The sequence below is a fragment of the Mizuhopecten yessoensis genome, unplaced genomic scaffold (genome assembly GCF_002113885.1).
Source record: "Mizuhopecten yessoensis strain PY_sf001 unplaced genomic scaffold, ASM211388v2 scaffold10685, whole genome shotgun sequence".
In the NCBI taxonomy this organism is placed as follows: domain Eukaryota; kingdom Metazoa; phylum Mollusca; class Bivalvia; order Pectinida; family Pectinidae; genus Mizuhopecten; species Mizuhopecten yessoensis.
In genome coordinates this window covers 786192-806935 of record NW_018408670.1, presented here as the reverse complement: position 1 = coordinate 806935, position 20744 = coordinate 786192, and the positions used below count along the sequence as shown (strand labels likewise).

Sequence of the window (20744 nt, the reverse complement as noted above, 5' to 3'; positions counted from 1 at the left end):
CATGGGTTTTTACGGTAGGCTATTAAAAATTTTCATTATTCAAATCTTGAATTGACCAAATTGCCAAATTTACTTTCGTCAAAAGTACACTCTGTACCATATAAATTCATGGTACACATACTTATAGACACCTATACTATGAAAGGCACAGATACCAACACAGTATCAAAGGGAGACAATCTTCATCATGTCGTGACCAGCATCACATTATTGCTGTTGCTGTAATGACTCTTTCCCCTTGGGTAATCAGTGTATACATGTATCTATACATTTTAATGGAGAAGCAGTGTGACCTGTCAGGATTATTATAGTGGCGTGCATAACTCCCTGTGGGTATCATTGGCAGTATTGATGGAGTGATGAAACTGCAACCATAACGGCCTGGTAGCATCAAGCTCAATTTTTGTTGCAAAAAAACCCTTTCTTTATGTAAAACAGTCTGTAACGTTGGCTAGATGGAATAAAGGTAGCTCCATAAATTCTTGGGGAAATCATTTTCTAATAATAATTGGAAACATGATGAATTTGTAGAATTGCTTTGAATTTTCTGTGAAAATAATTAACTAATTGTCAACATAAACGTGCATTACTTTAAGGTCCATGCAGAAGCTGTCTCATTAGAACCATTTCTGCTTATTTAGCACATGTGAGGAGCAAGATTTAAATATGAGTTCTCACTGATTTTTAACTGTACTTATACCTATTGAGATGGCACATGGAAAGATATACAATGTACCACTCATGGTGGACTTTGATGATTTGGATCCCATAAAGAATAAAGGTGGCAGTACCATGTACCTATATCTATCCTCATATACATGTACATGTGTTACCTGTATATTGAAAGTTATTCTTTCGTGTGTTTCTTTGAGTAAAATCCTATCAATTTCTGTTAAAAACAGCCATTTGTGATGAAGATTGTTTGTGATTGCCATGGTCAATCATATAACTGACATAACATAGTCTACCACAAGCTAATCAAATACACTTAGCCAGGTAGCTTATTTAAAAACAGTTATTATAGGGTTTTTAGTTTATCAATATTATGGATGATCAATTGAATGACCTTGACCCAACTTCAAGGCTACAAGTGCCAAATATGCTAAAAACAAAAGCTGAAAAAATTTAAAGCATGTAGGCCTCATATTTTTACTTTATTCAGCCCTGAAATACTTTACTAAATGATACATGTTTAGGTTTTAAAGGGTCCACATGATGTATTCGTCTAAAAAGGATATTTGCCTATTGCTTCCTCTTGCTTCTCCTATGATATGGCTGCTAGAATGTTACATGTTTGGACAGCTCCTTGCTCCCCTTGTTATGGCCCCAGTCTAAGTATACCAAACCATCATCTGTTTTATGAATTCATTCATAGAAACTGATGAAGCCTAGCTGGAGAGGTGGGTGTTGAGGCAACATGATCTGTATTCAATGCGTTCAACCATTTACTGCCACCAGTCCTACCTGTACAATTACCAACATCTTCCAGCTGTTTTCTACCCATGTACAAAATGTACATGACATTAGTCACATGGTTTCTGTTCTCAAAGTGTGACTGAAGTCGGAAAACATGTCATATTTCTGATAAATATTTCTAAAAACAAAGTGCTGAAACACATCTGAAGAGATATATATATATACCTGTGAAAAATAGCATTAATACACAGTTTCAACAGTCGCTGCTAAACTGTTATTGTTAAAGATATAAGTGGATTCAAATGGTGTTAATAGGAGAACCATGGATAGAGTAGAGCAGTGATGGATGTGTGAGGTAACAATAAGAGAACTGTTGTTACTGCCTGTATATATATACTAGTCTGGATGGAGGAAAATGACGGATTATTTAGCGGTGATGAACTGGTAAATAGACGAGCCATGCGGAGGGTAAGTCAGTTTTCTATTTCTATTATAAATTAAGAATTTAATAAAATCAAGATCTGAGAAAAGGCATTCCCTGCTGTGATATGAAATATACGGTTCTATATACTGAGTTGGTTTACGGGACTGAAGACTATCCTGTGTCGACAGTCTCGCGTGAAAGTCACACATATTTCGTATAATGTGCAACATAAACAATGTAAATAGTTTATTTAAATATTAAACAGGATTTTGTTACATATAAATATTGAATTCTGTAAAGGAGAAGAAAAAATTGAAGATAACGCATGTTATCATGTTATGCTTTTTTTCTGAATCAAGGAACTGTAGCTCTGTATAAATGCAGGTTAATGCCAATGTATTTGATTAACAGTATCGATTTATTGCTCATTGAGGAAGTAATTTAATTAATGGAAGATCCGTCAACCAGCATCGACCAGTGATCTGCAACATTACAATAAATGATGTCACGATTGTAATGACATTACGATCCCCTATTCAGTTGAGGTCTCTGAACTGCCTTGTACATGTTTATATATTGAACTGCCTTGTACATGTTTATATATAGAACTGCCTTGTACATGTTTATATATAGAACTGCCTTGTACATGTTTATATATAGAACTGCCTTGTACATGTTTATATATAGGAAATGCAAGGCCGTGTTTCATTGTTAATCTCGTTAAGTTTTTTTAGTCTCGTATCCTTGGTTTTGGTTGATAGTTTGATGTTCAGCGGATCAAACTGTGGTCAAGTAAGTGGTAAAAAAACAAAAGTAAACTATATCCCAAATTATTACCAGCCTTTGTTAATAATAAGAAACTAAGCGACATAATCTTGTGCAATATAATAACACATTTTGTTTGGTATATTCATGGTTATGTCATTTCATAAAGTAGGATAAAGATGGAAATATTTTATCACTAGGGCTGTCACGATATAGCGAAAACCAGTACAGTGATTGTATATTGCAAAATATTGTGTCGTATCAAAATACAAAATGAAATATTGCTGTATCATAATAGTTTTCAGAAGCTTATCTTCCTGCCTAGCTGCTAGGTGTTTAAACTTTGTAAATTCCTACACATTTTAACAGTTACCTATATGTCAATAACCATTAACAGGGTTATTACTGAGGGTGGGAATCTGTTGAAAGTTCATATTGTAATCTGTATGATATACAATACAGTTTATGAACATTCTGGCAATAATTTCTTTTCAAAATGAGCCCCTTTTATCTGTGACAATAATGTTTATTTGGATATGTATTCATTCTTTATTGCAATATATCGTGATTCATGGTTCACTCGGCATATTGTGACATCCCTACTTGTCACTCAAAGAGTTGGAAAATATATTAGATGTTGTGACTTATCACAGATGTAGAATAGAAAATACTTGTGACCTCACAAAACAAGGCAGTAACTCATCTGACTATGAGTTGTTGATAGAAGGTTGTGACTTATATTGCACATTTGCAGTAATACATTATGTGGTTGTTTGGAGGGGAGATTATTGTCCATCAAATTGGGTTGCTGTGTAGAGGGGAGATAATCAACCATCTAACAGATTTGCGGTATGGAGGCTAGGGGTATAAAACATAATCTAACACTAAACAGGGATGTTGTTTGGAGGGGAGATAATCAACCATCTAACAGATTTGCAGTATGGAGGCTAGGGGTATAAAACATAGTCTAACACTAAACAGGGATGTTTGGAGGGGAGATAATCAACCATCTAACTGAGATGTTGTGTGGAGGGGAGATAATCAACAATCTAACAGATTTGCTGTGTAGAGGGGAGATAATCAACCATCTAACATATTTGCTGTTTGGAGGGGAGATAATCAACCATCTAACAGATTTGCTGTTTGGAGGGGAGATAATCAACCATCTAACAGATTTGCTGTGTGGAAGGGAGATAATCAACCAGATTTGCAGTGTAGATGCTAGGGGAGATAATACATCATCTAACACTAAACAGGGATGTTGTTTGGAGGGGAGAAAATCAACCATCTCACGCAGATGTTGTGTGGAGGGGAGATAATCAACCATCTAACAGATTTGCGGTATGGAGGCTAGGGGTATAAAACATAGTCTAACACTAAACAGGGATGTTGTTTGGAGGGGAGATAATCAACCATCTAACAGATTTGCAGTATGGAGGCTAGGGGTATAAAACATAGTCTAACACTAAACAGGGATGTTGTTTGGAGGGGAGATAATCAACCATCTAACAGATTTGCAGTATGGAGGCTAGGGGTATAAAACATAGTCTAACACTAAACAGGGATGTTTGGAGGGGAGATAATCAACCATCTAACTGAGATGTTGTGTGGAGGGGAGATAATCAACAATCTAACAGATTTGCTGTGTAGAGGGGAGATAATCAACCATCTAACATATTTGCTGTTTGGAGGGGAGATAATCAACCATCTAACAGATTTGCTGTGTGGAAGGGAGATAATCAACCAGATTTGCAGTGTAGATGCTAGGGGAGATAATACATCATCTAACACTAAACAGGGATGTTGTTTGGAGGGGAGAAAATCAACCATCTCACGCAGATGTTGTGTGGAGGGGAGATAATCAACCATCTAACAGATTTGCGGTATGGAGGCTAGGGGTATAAAACATAGTCTAACACTAAACAGGGATGTTGTTTGGAGGGGAGATAATCAACCATCCAACTGAGATGTTGTATGGAGGGGAAATAATCAACCATCAAACAGGGTTATTGTGTTGAGAGGAGATAATACATCATCTAATACTAAACAGGGCTGTTGTGTGGAAGAGAGATAATCCACCATCTAATTGGGTTTTCATGGCGGGGAAATAATCCACCCTCTAATATGGTGTCATGGAGGGGAGATAATTTATAATCTGCTGTTAAATTGCAGTTGTGTGTGGAGAAAGGAGACAAGTGACACTCTGTAAAGGAGTAAAAATAAGAAGGAAAAATACTTGGATAATAGACCTATGTTTCGGGAGCCGAGCATAACAAATTCATTGTATGTAAGGTTTCTTTGCATCCACTTGCTACAGATGTGTGTGTAGTGGGCAAAACAAAGACCTGTTTATGTAACATAAATAAAACAGTTGATGATGAGTTACGCCCTGTTTTTACTGATCAGATACATTTATATGGACTATTTTTGGGAAAGATTGACTCCAAACCAGTCTAACATCTCCAACATGTTCAATATCCTGGCTTGGCATATGTACAAAATCAGGAATATTTTAGTGTTTTAAATGTGTTTTATGAAGTTTTATGAAGTTTTTACATCAGCTGATTCTGTATATCTCTCATAAAATATACTGTATCTGATGAAACACGCTATTGATGGCTGATTATTCCACTTGAGGATACATGTTGATAAAGGTGATAATTATGCCAACAGTTCAGAAGATATATTGAGATTGAAATATCAAGGATACTGGTTTGTGGGTAGAAAAGAATATTGAAGTTATAGAATATTGAAGTTATAACTCACATTGCAAATACAATAGGGCCTCTGTTTGGGGCCCAGACTGTATAACATAGTGGCACAGGGACCCAATAGGCTCTCTGTATTGTAGAGAGTGACCCAATGGACATGTTCAGATCACATCTACACTGTTGGCAGAAATGACCCAGTACAAAATGTAGGTCTTAGTTTTACATAATGACTCTGTTGGGGCCCAAAGTGAGACTGTATACTTTTAGGCTTTTAGCACAGTGGCACAGTGACCAATTGGGCCTTAGCTCTATTGTACACAGCGACCATGTGGGCTTATGTGACCATTATTCATAAAGATGAAGGCCAGCCTATTTTTACAATGCCACAGTGAGATAGTTAGCCCAGTATTGTTTTGAAAATGAAAGGAAGCTTGGCCTGACAATCTGTACCTGGGTATACGTATGTTCTTATCAAAAACTTCCACCAAGGTAAACAAACAAATTAAAAGAAATCTCAATGTTCCAGCCACATGTTGTTTTCACTTACGAGGGATGATAGAGGGATGGTCATGTTGGAATATGTTTACAACTTCACAAGCAACTTTGTTATCATTTTGTTTCCTCATGCCTTTTAGTCATGGCTGTAATCTGCTGTGTATTTTGTTTATGTTGGAGATGTGATGAAATGACTTCAGCAAGACTCATTAGTTATGTGTGAATTAAAGAGGTATCCTTGTGTTAATATGTTAATGGTGTGCCTTTGTATGATTTTATTTCCTGATTGCCAAAAAAGGTCTTTGGTGTTGATGTTTCTGATTTGAGACATAACAACATGGATGCCTATGATGAACTTTTGTGAAGTAAATGTGTAAATATTACCACATCTTGTTACTCACATGTGAGGGTTTAATATATTATTTTTCATCTACAACCTGCCAGTAAATTCAAAGGAAAGAAATGGTTGTATGACTATATTAAAAAAAACATTAAGTCACAGAAAACTTTCTGATGGTTAGGACCACATCTAAAGTGATTTGTTTTATATGGATCAAATGTTTTAAATACCAGNTGGGTGGGTGGGGTACCTGAGACTGAAATTCTGCATCTGTGACATCCCTTCCCTATATTGACACAGTGTCTTGGTGGGCAGATCAGTATACCAGCTATGTTTTACACAGTGCATCTGTGAGCTAGGGAGTCCTGTAGTTTACAACAACTGTGTGCTTAACTCAGTGACCTATTGTGGGCCCTGTATTGTACAGTAACTCTGATAGTAGTTCAGACTATACTTTACACAGCGCCTCAGTGACCTATTGTGGGCCCTGTATTGTACAGTAACGTATTGTGCTGTAATAACTCTGATAGTAGATTAGATTGTATTTTATACCTTGCCTCAGTGACCTATTGTGGGCCCTGTACATGTATTGTACAGGGTGAACCTTGTACAGTAACCCTGATTGTGGTTCAGACTGTATTTTACACAGTGCCTCCGTGACCTATTGTGGGCCCTGTACATGTATTGTACAGGGTGAACCTTGTACAGTAACCCTGATTGTGGTTCAGACTATATTTTATGCAGTGCCTCGGTGACCTATTGTGGGCCATGTATTATGCTGTAATTCTGATGGTAGTTCAGACTATATTTTACACAGTGCCTCCGTGACCTATTGTGGGCCCTGTATTATGCTGTAATTCTGATGGTAGTTCAGACTATATTTTACACAGTGCCTCAGTGACCTATTGCGGGCCCTGTATTGTACAGTAACTGTGATAGTAGTTCAGACTATATTTTACACAGTGCCTCAGTGACCTATTGTGCGCCCTGTATTGTACAGTCACTGTGAGAGTAGTTCAGACTATACTGTACACTGTGCCTCAGTGACCTATTGTTGGCCCTGTATTGTACAGTAACTTTGAAAGTAGTTCAGACTATACTTTACACTATGCCTCAGTGACCTATTGTTGGCCCTGTATTGTACAGTAACTGTAATAGTAGTTCAGACTATACTGTACACTGTGCTTCAGTGACCTATTGTGGGCCCTGTATTGTACAGTAACTCTGATAGTAGTTCAGACTATACTGTACACTGTGCTTCAGTGACCTATTGTGGGCCCTGTATTGTACAGTAACTGTGATAGTAGTTTAGACTATACTTTACACTGTGCCTCAGTGACCTATTGTTGGCCCTGTATTGTACAGTAACTCTGACAGTAGTTCAGACTATACTTTACACAGTGCCTCATTGCCCTATTGTGGGCCCTGTATTGTACAGTAATTCTGATAGTAGTTCAGACTATACTTTACACAGTGCCTCAGTGACCTATTTTGGGCCCTGTATTGTACAGTAACTCTGACAGTAGTTTAGACTATACTTTACACAGTGCCTCAGTGACCTATTGTGGGCCCTGTATTGTACAGTAACTCTGATAGTAGTTCAGACTATACTGTACACTGTGCCTCAGTGACCTATTGTTGGCCCTGTATTGTACAGTAACTGTGATAGTAGTTTAGACTATACTTTACACAGTGCCTCAGTGACCTATTGTGGGCCCTGTATTGTACAGTAACCCTGATAGTAGTTCAGACTATACTTTACACAGTGCCTCAGTGACCAATTGTGGGACCTGTATTGTACAGTAACTCTGATAGTAGTTCAGACTATACTGTACACTTTGCCTCAGTGACCTATTGTTGGCCCTGTATTGTACAGTAACTGTGATAGTAGTTTAGACAATACTTTACACAGTGCCTAAGTGACCTATTGTGGGCCCTGTATTGTACAGTAACCCTGATAGTAGTTCAGACTATACTTTACACTGTGCCTAAGTGACCTATTGTGGGCCCTGTATAGTACAGTAACTCTGATAGTAGTTCAGACTATATTTTACACAGTGCCTCAGTGACCTATTGTGGGCCCTGTATTGTACAGTAACCCTGATAGTAGTTCAGACTATATTTTACACAGTGGCTCAGTGACCTATTGTGGGCCCTGTATTGTACAGTAACCCTGATAGTAGTTCAGACTATACTGTACACTGTGCCTCAATGACCTATTGTGGGCCCTGTATTGTACAGTAACCCTGATAGTAGTTCAGACTATACTGTACACTGTGCCTCAATGACCTATTGAGGGCCCTGTATTGTACAGTAACCCTGATAGTAGTTCAGACTATACTTTATACTGTGCCTAAGTGCCCTATTGTGGGCCCTGTATTGTACAGTAACTGTGATAGTAGTTTAGACTATGCTTTACACAGTGCCTCAGTGACCTATTGTTGGCCCTGTATTGTACAGTAACTCTGATAGTAGTTCAGACTATATTTTACACAGTGCCTCAGTGACCTATTGTGGGCCCTGTATTGTACAGTAACTCTGACATGTAGTTCAGACTATACTTTACACAGTGCCTAAGTGACCCTTTGTGGGCCCTGTATTGTGTACTGGTCCCAGAATTGTATAGTGGCACAGTGACCCAGCATTCAGTATGGATTTTTTTAATTTGCATTATACACTAAATGTGCCTGTCTACAAAGCAAGCTTAATTCTAAGGAATTATATGTCATAAACCTAGGCACTTCTTGGCCTTTAAAGTTTTTGTTTTTTTTTAAATTATCTTGATCTGCAAAATTTCTGCACTTTATCAATCTTCAGTAAACTGCTTATTCCACTTAATTCTGTCGGAAAGAGCATGGTTTCATTTTGTATAAGTGTGTTATTGTGAGTTAAGTTACAGTCTGTATGGTTCCAGTCCATAACACATAATTGTGATCACATTGAGAGCTGTTTGCCCATCACTCTATATCAGACACTCTACCTCTCGGGGGATGTCAGATGATACCAGTGATCACAGCCAAAAGGAGAAAAATCTTCAATTTAACTAGGGAATGATTTTATGTTTGGCAGATATTCAGGGAAAGATATTCTCAATTTATTTTTGGGCAGCCATCAAATCGTAGATAAGTTTTGATGAATGACTTTGGTGTCTACAGTTCCTCTGTCTCCTTTGGTGTCTACAGTTCCTCTGGCTCCTTTGGTGTCTACGGTTCCTCTGTCTCCTTTGGTGTCTACAGTTCCTCTGTCACCTTTGGTGTCTACAGTTCCTCTGTCTCCTTTGGGGTCTACAGTTCCTCTGCATCCTTTGGTGTCTACGGTTCCTCTGTCTCCTTTGGTGTCTACAGTTCCTCTGTCACCTTTGGTGTCTACAGTTCCTCTGTCTCCTTTGGTTTCTACAGTTCCTCTGTCTCCTTTGGTGTCTACAGTTCCTCTGCATCCTTCGGTGTCTACGGTTCCTCTGTCTCCTTTGGTGTCTACAGCTCCTCTGTCTCCTTTGCTGTCTACAGTTCCTCTGTCTCCTTTGGGGTCTACAGTTCCTCTGCATTCTTTGGTGTCTACAGTTCCTCTGCATCCTTTGGTGTCTACGGTTCCTCTGTCTCCTTTGGTGTCTACAGTTCCTCTGCATCCTTTGGTGTCTACGGTTCCTCTGTCTCCTTTGGCGTCTACAGTTCCTCTGCATCCTTTGGAGTCTACAGTTCCTCTGCATCCTTTGGTGTCTACAGTTCCTCTGCATCCTTTGGTGGCTACGGTTCCTCTGTCTCCTTTGGCGTCTACAGTTCCTCTGCATCCTTTGGTGTCTACAGGTCCTCTGTCTCCTTTGGTGTCTACAGTTCCTCTGTCTCCTCTGGTGTCTACAGTTCCTCTGTCTCCTTTGGTGTCTACGGTTCGTCTGTCTCCTTTGGTGTCTACAGTTCCTCTGTCACCTTTGGTGTCTACAGTTCCTCTGTCTCCTTTGGGGTCTACAGTTCCTCTGCATCCTTTGGTGTCTACAGTTCCTCTGCATCCTTTGGTGTCTACAGCTCCTCTGTCTCCTTTGCTGTCTACAGTTCCTCTGCATCCTTTATTGCTGCAGTGCTCCCTAAAAGTTTTATATCCTCACTTAGCTGTGATGTCCTAATGACAGCATCCAGCAAGCTATAAGTAAACTGGCAATGGTTAAAAACTCAATGTTTATGGGCACATGAGAAAGGGATGTTGTCCTGTCTGCTTCATTAATGAGATGAAATGTTGCGGACAGCGCTTCGGGAACCAGGGGCGCGTGACAAAAGACTGATGGCGCGTCTGGTCTCCGGTAAGGCAAAGGATCAGTGTATTGATCAGCCCACTCCGCAGTGGACAACAACCGAACGTGTGAAAACAAATCTGATCAAATCTGTAGCAGGACAAACTAGGCTGAGAGGGTGCTACACTGTCTCCTTTCTTACACCCTCTCGATGTCTCCTAGAGGGATTACTGTCAGGGTGATGGACAGGTGATTGTTGTCATCACTTACAATGATAGATATAACAATGAGATAGAAATCTTTTAACCGGTGACCAATAAAAATCGCATCATTTGTTTGTTCTCTAGCAGGTTGGATGTTTTCTAGTAGAGAACATTTACAAATGACATTACTATTCAGTGGCATGAAACTGTTTTCTGCTAAATTTACTTTTACAATGAAACGCCATCATTGCTCCTCTATATTAAAATGGTGCATTTTTGTGTGAGAAATATAAACATGGAAGAGAAATTGACAAATGTAAAACAGTTGCCAGCAGCGTATTTCAGATATAACAGCCGCTACCATTGTAGTTTCTTCATCCATTTGATAGAAGCTACAGATAATACATAAATTGGTTGCTTCAGTTATAAAAAGAATTAGATTTTTGTTTTCATCATCAGCTGTCGTTTAGATTGTATTAATAGCCAAGTCTGAAATTGGACAGACTCTGGGGAGTCTGGAAATTAAGATATTGTGGATTCTGGGCACTGCCTAACAAACCCTCGGATGGGCGGATGGATGTGGTGTTATCGACATGTGACGATGTATTGATTATAAGGACGGGGGCTCTGATCGCTTTGTGTGGAGGGCCAGCTCTGTCTGGTGATGTTCAGACGACTGGGGGGGCTGACTAGGGACAGCACTGTAACACTCAGTGAATTAGCTAGGCTCTATCCTGAGGAAGTGTCCCACAGTAATGCAGTATTGGTTTGCATGATTTAAGAGGTATCGGGGGAATCGAATGAGCTCTGAGCACTATATAACAAGTGATAATTACCTACCGAAGGATCAGAAAACGTCATTAACCATTGTCGTCAACCCAGGAAGATGAAGTGTGTCATTTGTGTGTGTCTGGCGTGAAGACGTGGGTGAAGCTCAAATCTCTTGGTCGTTAAATGTCTGGCACCTGTCTTTGTATCAAACGATCGTCCTGTGGTTTACTATTTTGATGTATTCGTAAAAAAAATGGATGTTCCTAATAGCATACTTTTTGAAGTATAAATTATTTCTACATTTTTCCTTCGTATATTTTGAGAATCACGGATGTGTAACTGTCTCCTACACAACATATAGCTGTGGAGTGGTTTAATCTGAAGGAAATGTACATGTATTTCTTCTGACAGGTTGACACAACATTTTATTGTACATGATGTGTGTTGTGTGTATCAGTAAGGTACTGACTAGCTGGATGTGAACAGCAATACCAGCTCCCCTGTTGGGGACAGAATGAAGTGCATTTTCCTGACTTGTTGGATGTAAACAAGATTTCCTATAGCTCCCTGTTTGGAGCAGACTTTAGTTAGGCATGTGACATAAGTGAGGATGACAACACTGTATTGTGAGATTCATATACAAAAGATACAGGGATGTACTTGTGCCCAAAGGGATACCTGAAGGTTGTTACCTCGCCCAGCGATCAGCTGCTCCCCTCATACATTTAAACATTCATACAGTACCTTTCAGTGTAATGTGTGTTAGCATTAGTGTAAATTTTTACCTGATCTAATCATTTATGTACATTTCAATTATACAAATCTGTTTAAGATCTGATGATTTGTAGATTTAACTGTAACATCAGGTTTTTAATGTGCTTGCATACCAGTATTCCTTGTAGTCAGCACAACAGGGATAAATCACGATTTCTATTTCCAAAATAGATATTTAATAATGAACCGCAAACAAGCTTCTGTTACAAGTAAATGTATATGATTACAACTTTAGGTAATTTTATGAAGCATATTATGATCAGACCTTATAAAATCTTCGCTGATTGATATTCATATATTCTGGTTTGTGCTTTGATAGTGTTATTAATTTGTTCAGTGGCACATCTGTTAGTGGACAGGTATAATGTACTAAGTAGGTAGTTACAGAGGGAGACAACAGACTATCACATGTATGTGTATATACGTGAATGGTACATTTACCTGTATTACCTGTACAGAGACAGGTATAGAAATACGTGATCAACTATTAAAGACGACATTACCAACAGAAACTGTGCAAAGTATAACTAAGCAAGTTTTACATATGAAAACTCTTGTCACTACATACATGTAAAGAAATTTCATTTATTAAGAATTCGCCAACTTTTGTAATTGCTTCAAATTTACTTTGTACATAACATGGCTGAATTTGTGTGATACGTACAACAAGACGGGTTGTTATTTTTGCCGTGTTTTTGTGTGGTGTCCGGGTACATTTGTATTAGCTCCCCCGGAGGAGTTCACCACTGGCAGATCAACGTATGTTTACCTGTGGGATTGTACTTCTGTTATGGTTCTTCATTAGAACAACTTTTGTGGATTTATCAGTAGACCCTGTAAAAACAACTGGATGAATATGCCACCAAATTTGAAGAGGTCTCGATCACAGGTAATAGCTGAACTATTGTTCTGTTTCTTTATGAATATATTTATCAAATTCATAATTGCCAGGTTTTACGTTCTTTAAATAGTTGACCTTTAACTTCTGAGTAGTTGACCTACGAAAATTGTATATTTATAATCCAATTTCAGAAGCTTTAGCAAGTCAAAGAATGTGATACACTGAGAAGTTCTTTTTCCAGAGTCTGATTCCCATTTTAGAGCCGCAACATCTGCCGATTAAGAAATTAAAGCCAAAGGTTTTGTGAGATATGGCTCCTCAATTATTATAGGTATATATATCAGTTTAGTTCCTGTTTTGTAGACTTGTTTCACTGGTTAGTTGTTTGTACAGGGTCCTCAATATGAATAGACTAATTAACCAACAGTCTTAGTTTTGACAGGAAGCAGAATAAAATAAGTACATATACTCTCTGTTGTAATGTATGATGAGATCATTCTATTAATCCTCCCTATTGGAGGATGGGGTATGATTTTTTCTGCTTTGCAAATTCCGTTCATTTTTAGTCACATTTTATTTTTGCCCAATCAGAATAGACATCAATTGAGTCTACACTGCCAAACTTGCTTAAAGTGGTTGCTGAGGTAGTATTTCAATCAAGTTCTGTTTCTGCATTAAACAATCTATAATTTCAGTTTCTTTAACATTATGTTGCTGGTTTCTGATTGCTAATGGGGGTGATGATTGAAAGGTCAAGGTCATTAGTATTAAACAGTCAACCTGGACTATTATTAATAGAATCACATTTTTTAGCCAAAACACTAATAGTTCACACATCTTTTACATGTTTATAGAGGTTTTACTTTATCATAACTATAACAACACAAAGATCTATCCGATTTTCTGGAGTTCAGATGTATGATGTACCTTGATGTACCTTACTAAGTGGAGAAGGTGGGCGGCCTGTTGACATAGTAACAGATAACTGTGCCAGAGGGCCAGATTTGTGTTTTAGTGTGGTTTATGACTTATACATGGGGCCAGCCATGACTTCATCAAAGGCAGCTATCTCGGGCCTGGCTATTAGGAAGAGTAACAAACCGTCATAATTAGTTTTCTGTGTGCTGGTTTTATACCATTCTCATGTATTTGTATTTCTGGTTGCTCTACCTGTTCTATCTGTGTGGTGCTGCAGTAATTACAGATCTTCAGTGATAACTGTTTCTGTATACAAACCTAGCTTCCACCTGCCTTCGCCAAACTCTCATACAACAAACAGAACAAACAGTTGTTCTCCGTTCTTGCTTTTGTAGCATTATGCTGTATCATGTTAAGGCTTGTATGGTTGGCGTGTAGACTGTGGAGGGCCAATCCTGTAAATATAACGTACCTTTATTGTCGGACAGTGAACTTCTCGAAAGGAATGAGTCAATAACACAAAGCAGTTTACTTTAGATAACAACAACATATGATGATTAAGTCAGATTACAACATGAAGGACCACCAAGAAGGACCTACCTCCCTTGATATATGCACCAACTTTTCCATGTTCCATCAATAACCTTAGACAAATTTTGTTTCTGTACAATAAAACATTTGTGTGAATTAGGATTTACATCAGTACAAACCGTGGGAAATTGCATTGTTATAACATGAAATAAATTTTAAACGTGTAATTAGTTAATTGATGCTTAGTGTGTACTACATTTATAATGACAGCCCCAATATGGTTGTCAAAATGTACTGGTACATTTTTAACCCACCATCATCAGATCACATGACAAACTTAGTTATTATTGGAACAGGCATAGTGAAAGGTTGTCTAGAAAACAATGCTTGGGTATATGACTCTAGGGGGGATTAGTTAAGGTTTGGAAAATAAAAGCTGCTTGGTTAAAATTGATACAGGCATAGTCAAAGGTTATCTGAAAAAAGATGCTTGGTTATGACTCCGGATGTAAAGGTTAAGAAATAAAAGCTGCATGGTTATGATTGGAGCAGGGCTAGTGAGGGTTGGCTCAAAAAACCTGCAGTTAAGTTCAAGAATTGAAAGATGACAGCTGATTGTGTATGATTGGAGCAGTGCTAATCCGGTGTTGTATAATAGAAGCTGCTTGGTTATGATTAGAGCAGTTAGTCAAGAGTTGGACAATAAAACCTTCAACAGTCATGATTAGACCTTAGACCAGTAGTGTAAATCAAGTGTTTAAATCTTGCTTGCTTACCATAGGAGCAGTGTATGTCAAGAATTGGATCATAAATCTTGCTTGCTTACCATAGGAGCAGTGTACGTCAAGGGTTGGATCATAAATCTTGCTTGCTTACCATAGGAGCAGTGTAAGTCAAGGGTTGGATCATAAATCTTGCTTTCTTACCATAGGAGCAGTGTATGTCAAGAATTGGATCATAAATCTTGCTTGCTTACCATAGGAGCAGTGTATGTCATGGGTTGGATCATAAATCTTGCTTGCTTGCCATAGGAGCAGTGTATGTCAAGGGTTGGATCATAAATATTGCTTGCCTACCATAGGAGCAGTGAACGTCAAGGGTTGGATCATAAATCTTGCTTGCTTACCATAGGAGCAGTGTATGTCAAGAATTGGATCATAAATCTTACTTGCTTACCATAGGAGCAGTGTATGTCAAGGGGTGGATCATAAATCTTGCTTTCTTACCATAGGAGCAGTGTATGTCAAGAGTTGGATCTTAAATCTTGCTGCTTACCATAGGAGCAGTGTATGTCAAGGGGTGGATCATAAATCTTGCTTTCTTACCATAGGAGCAGTGTATGTCAAGAATTGGATCATAAATCTTACTTGCTTACCATAGGAGCAGTGTATGTCAAGGGGTGGATCATAAATATTGCTTGCCTACCATAGGAGCAGTGTACGTCAAGGGTTGGATCATAAATCTTGCTTGCTTGCCATAGGAGCATTGTACGTCAAGGGTTGGATCATAAATATTGCTTGCTTCCCATAGGAGCAGTGTATGTCAAGGGTTGGATCATAAATCTTGCTTTCTTACCATAGGAGCAGTGTATGTCAAGAGTTGGATCATAAATCTTGCTGCTTACCATAGGAGCAGTGTATGTCAAGGGTTGGATCATAAATCTTGCTTGCTTACCATAGGAGCATTGTACGTCAAGGGTTGGATCATAAATCTTGCTTGCTTGCCATAGGAGCATTGTACGTCAAGGGTTGGATCATAAATATTGCTTGCTTACCATAGGAGCAGTGTATGTCAAGGGTTGGATCATAAATCTTGCTTGCTTACCATAGGAGCATTGTACGCCAAGGGTTGGCTGAAAAAGTTGCTTGGTTATGATTGGAGCTCTGTGTATGTCAAGAGTTGGATAATGATAGCTTCAACAGACATTATTGGACCAAAGTGAATCAAGAGTTAACCAATCAATCTGTCTGTGGTTATGATTGGAGCAGTGACGGTCAAGGGTTAGATAATAAAATCTGCCTGGTTATGATTTGAGCAGTGACAGTCAAGGTTAGATAATAAAATCTGCCTGGTTGTGATTGGAGCAGTGACGGTCAAGTGTTAGATAATAAAATCTGCATGGTTATGATTGGAGCAGTGATTGTCAAGGGTTAGATAATAAAATCTACCTGGTTATGATTGGAGCAGTGATGGTTAAGGGTTAGATAATAAAATCTGCCTGGTTATGATTGGAGCAGTGATGGTCAAGGGTTAGATAATAAAATCTACCTGGTTATGATTGGAGCAGTGATGGTTAAGGGTTAGATAATAAAATCTGCCTAGTTATGATCGGAGCAGTGACGGTCAAGGGTTAGATAATAAAATCTGCCTGGTTATGATTGGAGCAATGACAGTCAAGGGTTAGATAATAAAATCTACCTGGTTATGATTGGAGCAGTGACGGCCAAAATTGCAAGGGTTAGATAACAAAATCTGCCTGGTAATGAATGGAGCAGTGATGGTCAATGGTTAGATAATAAATCTGCCTGGTTATGATTGGAGCAGTGACAGTCAAGGGTTAGATAACAAAATCTGCCTGGTTATGATTGGAGCAATGATGGTCAAGGGTTAGATAATAAAATCTGCCTGGTTATGATTAGAGCAGTGACGGCCAAGGGTTAGATAATAAAATCTGCTTAGTTATGATTGGAGCAGTGACGGTCAAGGGTTAGATAATAAAATCTGCCTGCATGGGTATGATTAGAGCAGTGACGGTCAAGGGTTAGATAATAAAATCTGCCTGATTATGATTGGAGCAGTGACGGTCGAGGGTTAAATAATAAAATCTGCCTGGTTATGATTAGAGCAGTGACGGTCAAGGGTTAGATAATAAAATCTGCCTGGTTATGAATGGAGCAGTGACGGTCAATGGTTAGATAATAAATCTGCCTGGTTATGATCCGAGCAGTGACGGTCAAGGGTTAGATAACAAAATCTGCCTGGTTATGATTGGAGCAGTGATGGTCAAGGGTTAGATAATAAAATCTGCCTGCATGGTTATGATTAGAGCAGTGACGGTCAAGGGTTAGATAATAAAATCTGCCTGGTTATGATTAGAGCATTGACGGTCAAGGGTTAGATAATAAAATCTGCCTGGTAATGATTGGAGCAGTGACAGTCCGGTTATGTTTTGAACAGTGTAATAATGTAAACAGTAAAATCTGCCTGGTTGATAATGATTGGAACAGAGTAGAGACTATACATGCATGGTGCGTGCATTGTGAATATCGATACAGGGTTAATATATACAGGATGCCTAGGGTTAAAGGATAAATACCATTGGTATACATTGTTACAGTGTTAGTACCAGCATTTGCCTGCACGATGATGATGGTTAGACCAGTTTTACTTTGGGTTAAATGCTGTTTGGTTGGGATTGGACCAGTTTTACATTGGGTTAAATGCTGTTTCGTTGGGATTGGATCAGTTTTTACAGAACTTGCTGACAGACCCCCAGGCTGAGCTTCCCTTTACTTTGATGTACATGGAACTATAAATCCGGTTCCAATCCTGTCACATTTGTATCCCATAACAAGAGGGGTCCTGTATCATAAAATCTGTTCAATCGATACCCAGCCTCACCAGATACGTCTGACAGGAGAGTGCTTTGTGATAGCTTTCACCAAAATGTCATTATGTAATCTGCACTGTTATGTAAATCTCAATCTAAAACATTCTGCTGAGCCTTGCATTTTATTTTTACCAAGTTTTGTTTATGAGATGTTTCAGTAAGTGATACTCCATAACATGAAACGTTTGCTGTTTCCAAGGTTGTTTAAGAACCACAAAAAAGATAAAAATACAAAACACTTAGTTTAAATACTTCACTTCTTAATGATTTTATGGGGTATATATCCAGGAGAGTTTGTAGCACAAAATTATCTTAATGGCTCAAACACCAAATGAAAATACCCAGGAGATTTTCATGCTATACCGTACCTCAGGGTATTCTATTATTGCGAGAACATAAAAGAAAGTCAATTTGAACATCCATCCTACTTTCCATCCGCAATGGTGTCTAAGGTTTGGAGGGACTTCGACCACTCTTTGTGGTGGTGTTTCCCATGACCCAAGGATATGTTGTGATCTTGACCCAAGGTTATATTTCCAAGGTTAAGTTAATGGAGAACAGATGTCTAAAATTGGTGTCTGGGCCATGACTCTATGACCTTGGAATGGATTGTGATCATTCCGAGAGTATGGGATAACCTTGACCAAGGTCAGCATCATGGAGCAAAGATATTAAAAATGTGTGTCCAGGCAATAACTATACCCTTTGGCTTAATCATAATCACAATCATACCTCCCGGTATTGTTGCCTTTGACCTGAAGATGTGATGTGACCTTTGAACCAAGGTCATATTTCCAAAGCCATTAAATATGAACATCTTAAACAGATGTCTGGGTCATACATTGCACAGCATCATTAAATAATGCAAGTATATTCATGCATCATTTCAACATTGACTTTTTTTCTTTCCCAAAATATAAAAAGACTTTTGTTCTACATCCATTTTGTTTTATAATTTTCAACTATATGCACTCTCAATCTGTCAATACAAAATCTCTGCATGTTACAGAGTTCATATCTTTGTTTTCATATTTTGGCATTTCTTAAAAAAGCTGATGTATGTTTATCATCAGCAGATTCTGACTGTTCTTACCACAATACTACAGCGGTGCTATCTAGGCAGATGATATAATTCATCACCACATATCTGTAGATGTGCCAACTTAATGTATTGCTGTTTCCTGTCCCTGTAAATGGAGCCATTCGGAGGAGATCGGTAACAAAAAAGTGTGATGTTTGTAAAGTTGCATGCTATGAAAAAATTAAAAGGTATGATAGGGTAATCTGTTTTGTGCTGTCTCCCTGTATTCTACATGTGGAGCATTCCTCAGTAGGATCACTTTGTCTATGGTAGAGCCAGACTCCTGTCTGCCGTGGTTGATCTAATATTTGGTCCATCATTACAGAGTAATTATATATAAGCTACATCTACAATCGTTTGGTCAGGATTATTATGATCTGTCAAGTCAAGTTACACACAAAGTGGTACCTCAAGGTCACCAGTACACTACAATAATAAATATTGGCCAATCCTTCGCTCTTCTTAGTATTCAGCTGTTTGATGTCAGACCATTCCAGTAGCACATGGGAATCCCCTAAATATTATTTTGATGCTCGCCACCTTTTCTGTGTTACTTTTATTTCACATGCTTCAATTAACGTATTACTACACTTACATATCACCAAGTTGACTGTTTAACCAACAAATGCTGTAAGCCTGTGCTTGTTTTTTTCCTAACTTAGCTAGAAATTTGTTTGTGCTCTATTCCGTCTTTGCGTATTGCAGAGTTATCTTTTCCTGTGAGCAGGTATTGATTGTTACGTCATTGGTTTGTGTGAGAAAATTACGTTGTTTTCACAAAAATTGATGATGTTACTCTCACAAACAAATGACGTAACAATCAATACCTGCTCACAAGAGCAGATAACTCTGCAATACAAAAAGATGGAATAGTCCATTTTTCAATAACTTAGCACTGTTAAAATCAGAGATGGTGTATCTGTATAATCTTTATAAAAGTATTTTGAGAAAATATAAAATTAAACCTATCTTAAGCTTATACTACCAACCTTCATTTCTTTTTTTAGCAAGTCAAAATGAAAACACAAGTGTAGCGGGACTGGGCCAGATGACTATCAGTGATTTGGCCATGGTTGCTCAATTGGCTAGAATGTCCATCTAGAGTGCACAGGTCTTGGGTTCAAATCCTGGTATTTTCCCCTCCTGTTACTGTGGTGTCCTTGACCAACCCTTCTTTCAAGCAGTGTAGGCTTTTGGCAAGGGGATATCCTAACATGGAATGTAAAGTAAACAGTGTTGTCAAAGACTTAGGGAAGGAAGAGCTTAGCAGAAATGGGCTGGGTTAGTGGATTACTATCTTTGCAAGCCAAGGGTAATAATGATCCAGGGCTATCTACCAACTCTTCTGAAGACATTGCTATACTAACAATGTTTGTTAATTTTGGTATAATAAAAGGGATCAAAGGAAAATGCTAGATAACACAATATTAGCACAATGCAACAACATGGATGGTATGCTGTTCCCCTAAGTAGATTGATTGTTTAGGACATTTGTATACTGTTCCCCTAAGTAGATTGATTGTTTAGGACATTTGTATACTGTTCCCCTAAGTAGATTGATTGTTTAGGACATTTGTATGCTGTTCCCCTAAGTAGATTGATTGTTTAGGACATTTGTATGCTGTTCCCCTAAGTAGATTGA

The 20744-nt window shown here is 38.4% G+C and overlaps 1 protein-coding gene across 6 annotated transcripts in view; it reads left to right on the top strand.

Moving 5' to 3' along the window:
• Nucleotides 1–20744, top strand: part of LOC110461813 (ras-specific guanine nucleotide-releasing factor RalGPS1-like) — a 98552-nt gene that overhangs the window by 9794 nt on the left and 68014 nt on the right. The window contains exon 1 of one of the 6 annotated variants that reach the window (XM_021515492.1): nt 1357–1884. The exons of 4 other annotated variants lie outside the window; for them this stretch is intronic. In XM_021515492.1, coding sequence (XP_021371167.1) covers nt 1822–1884 — 63 coding nt within the window. In that variant the 5' untranslated portion in view covers nt 1357–1821. Of the gene's footprint in view, nt 1–1356; nt 1885–12267; nt 13011–20744 lie in introns of those variants that run through there. One more of the 6 variants, XM_021515493.1, reaches the window with a different exon arrangement.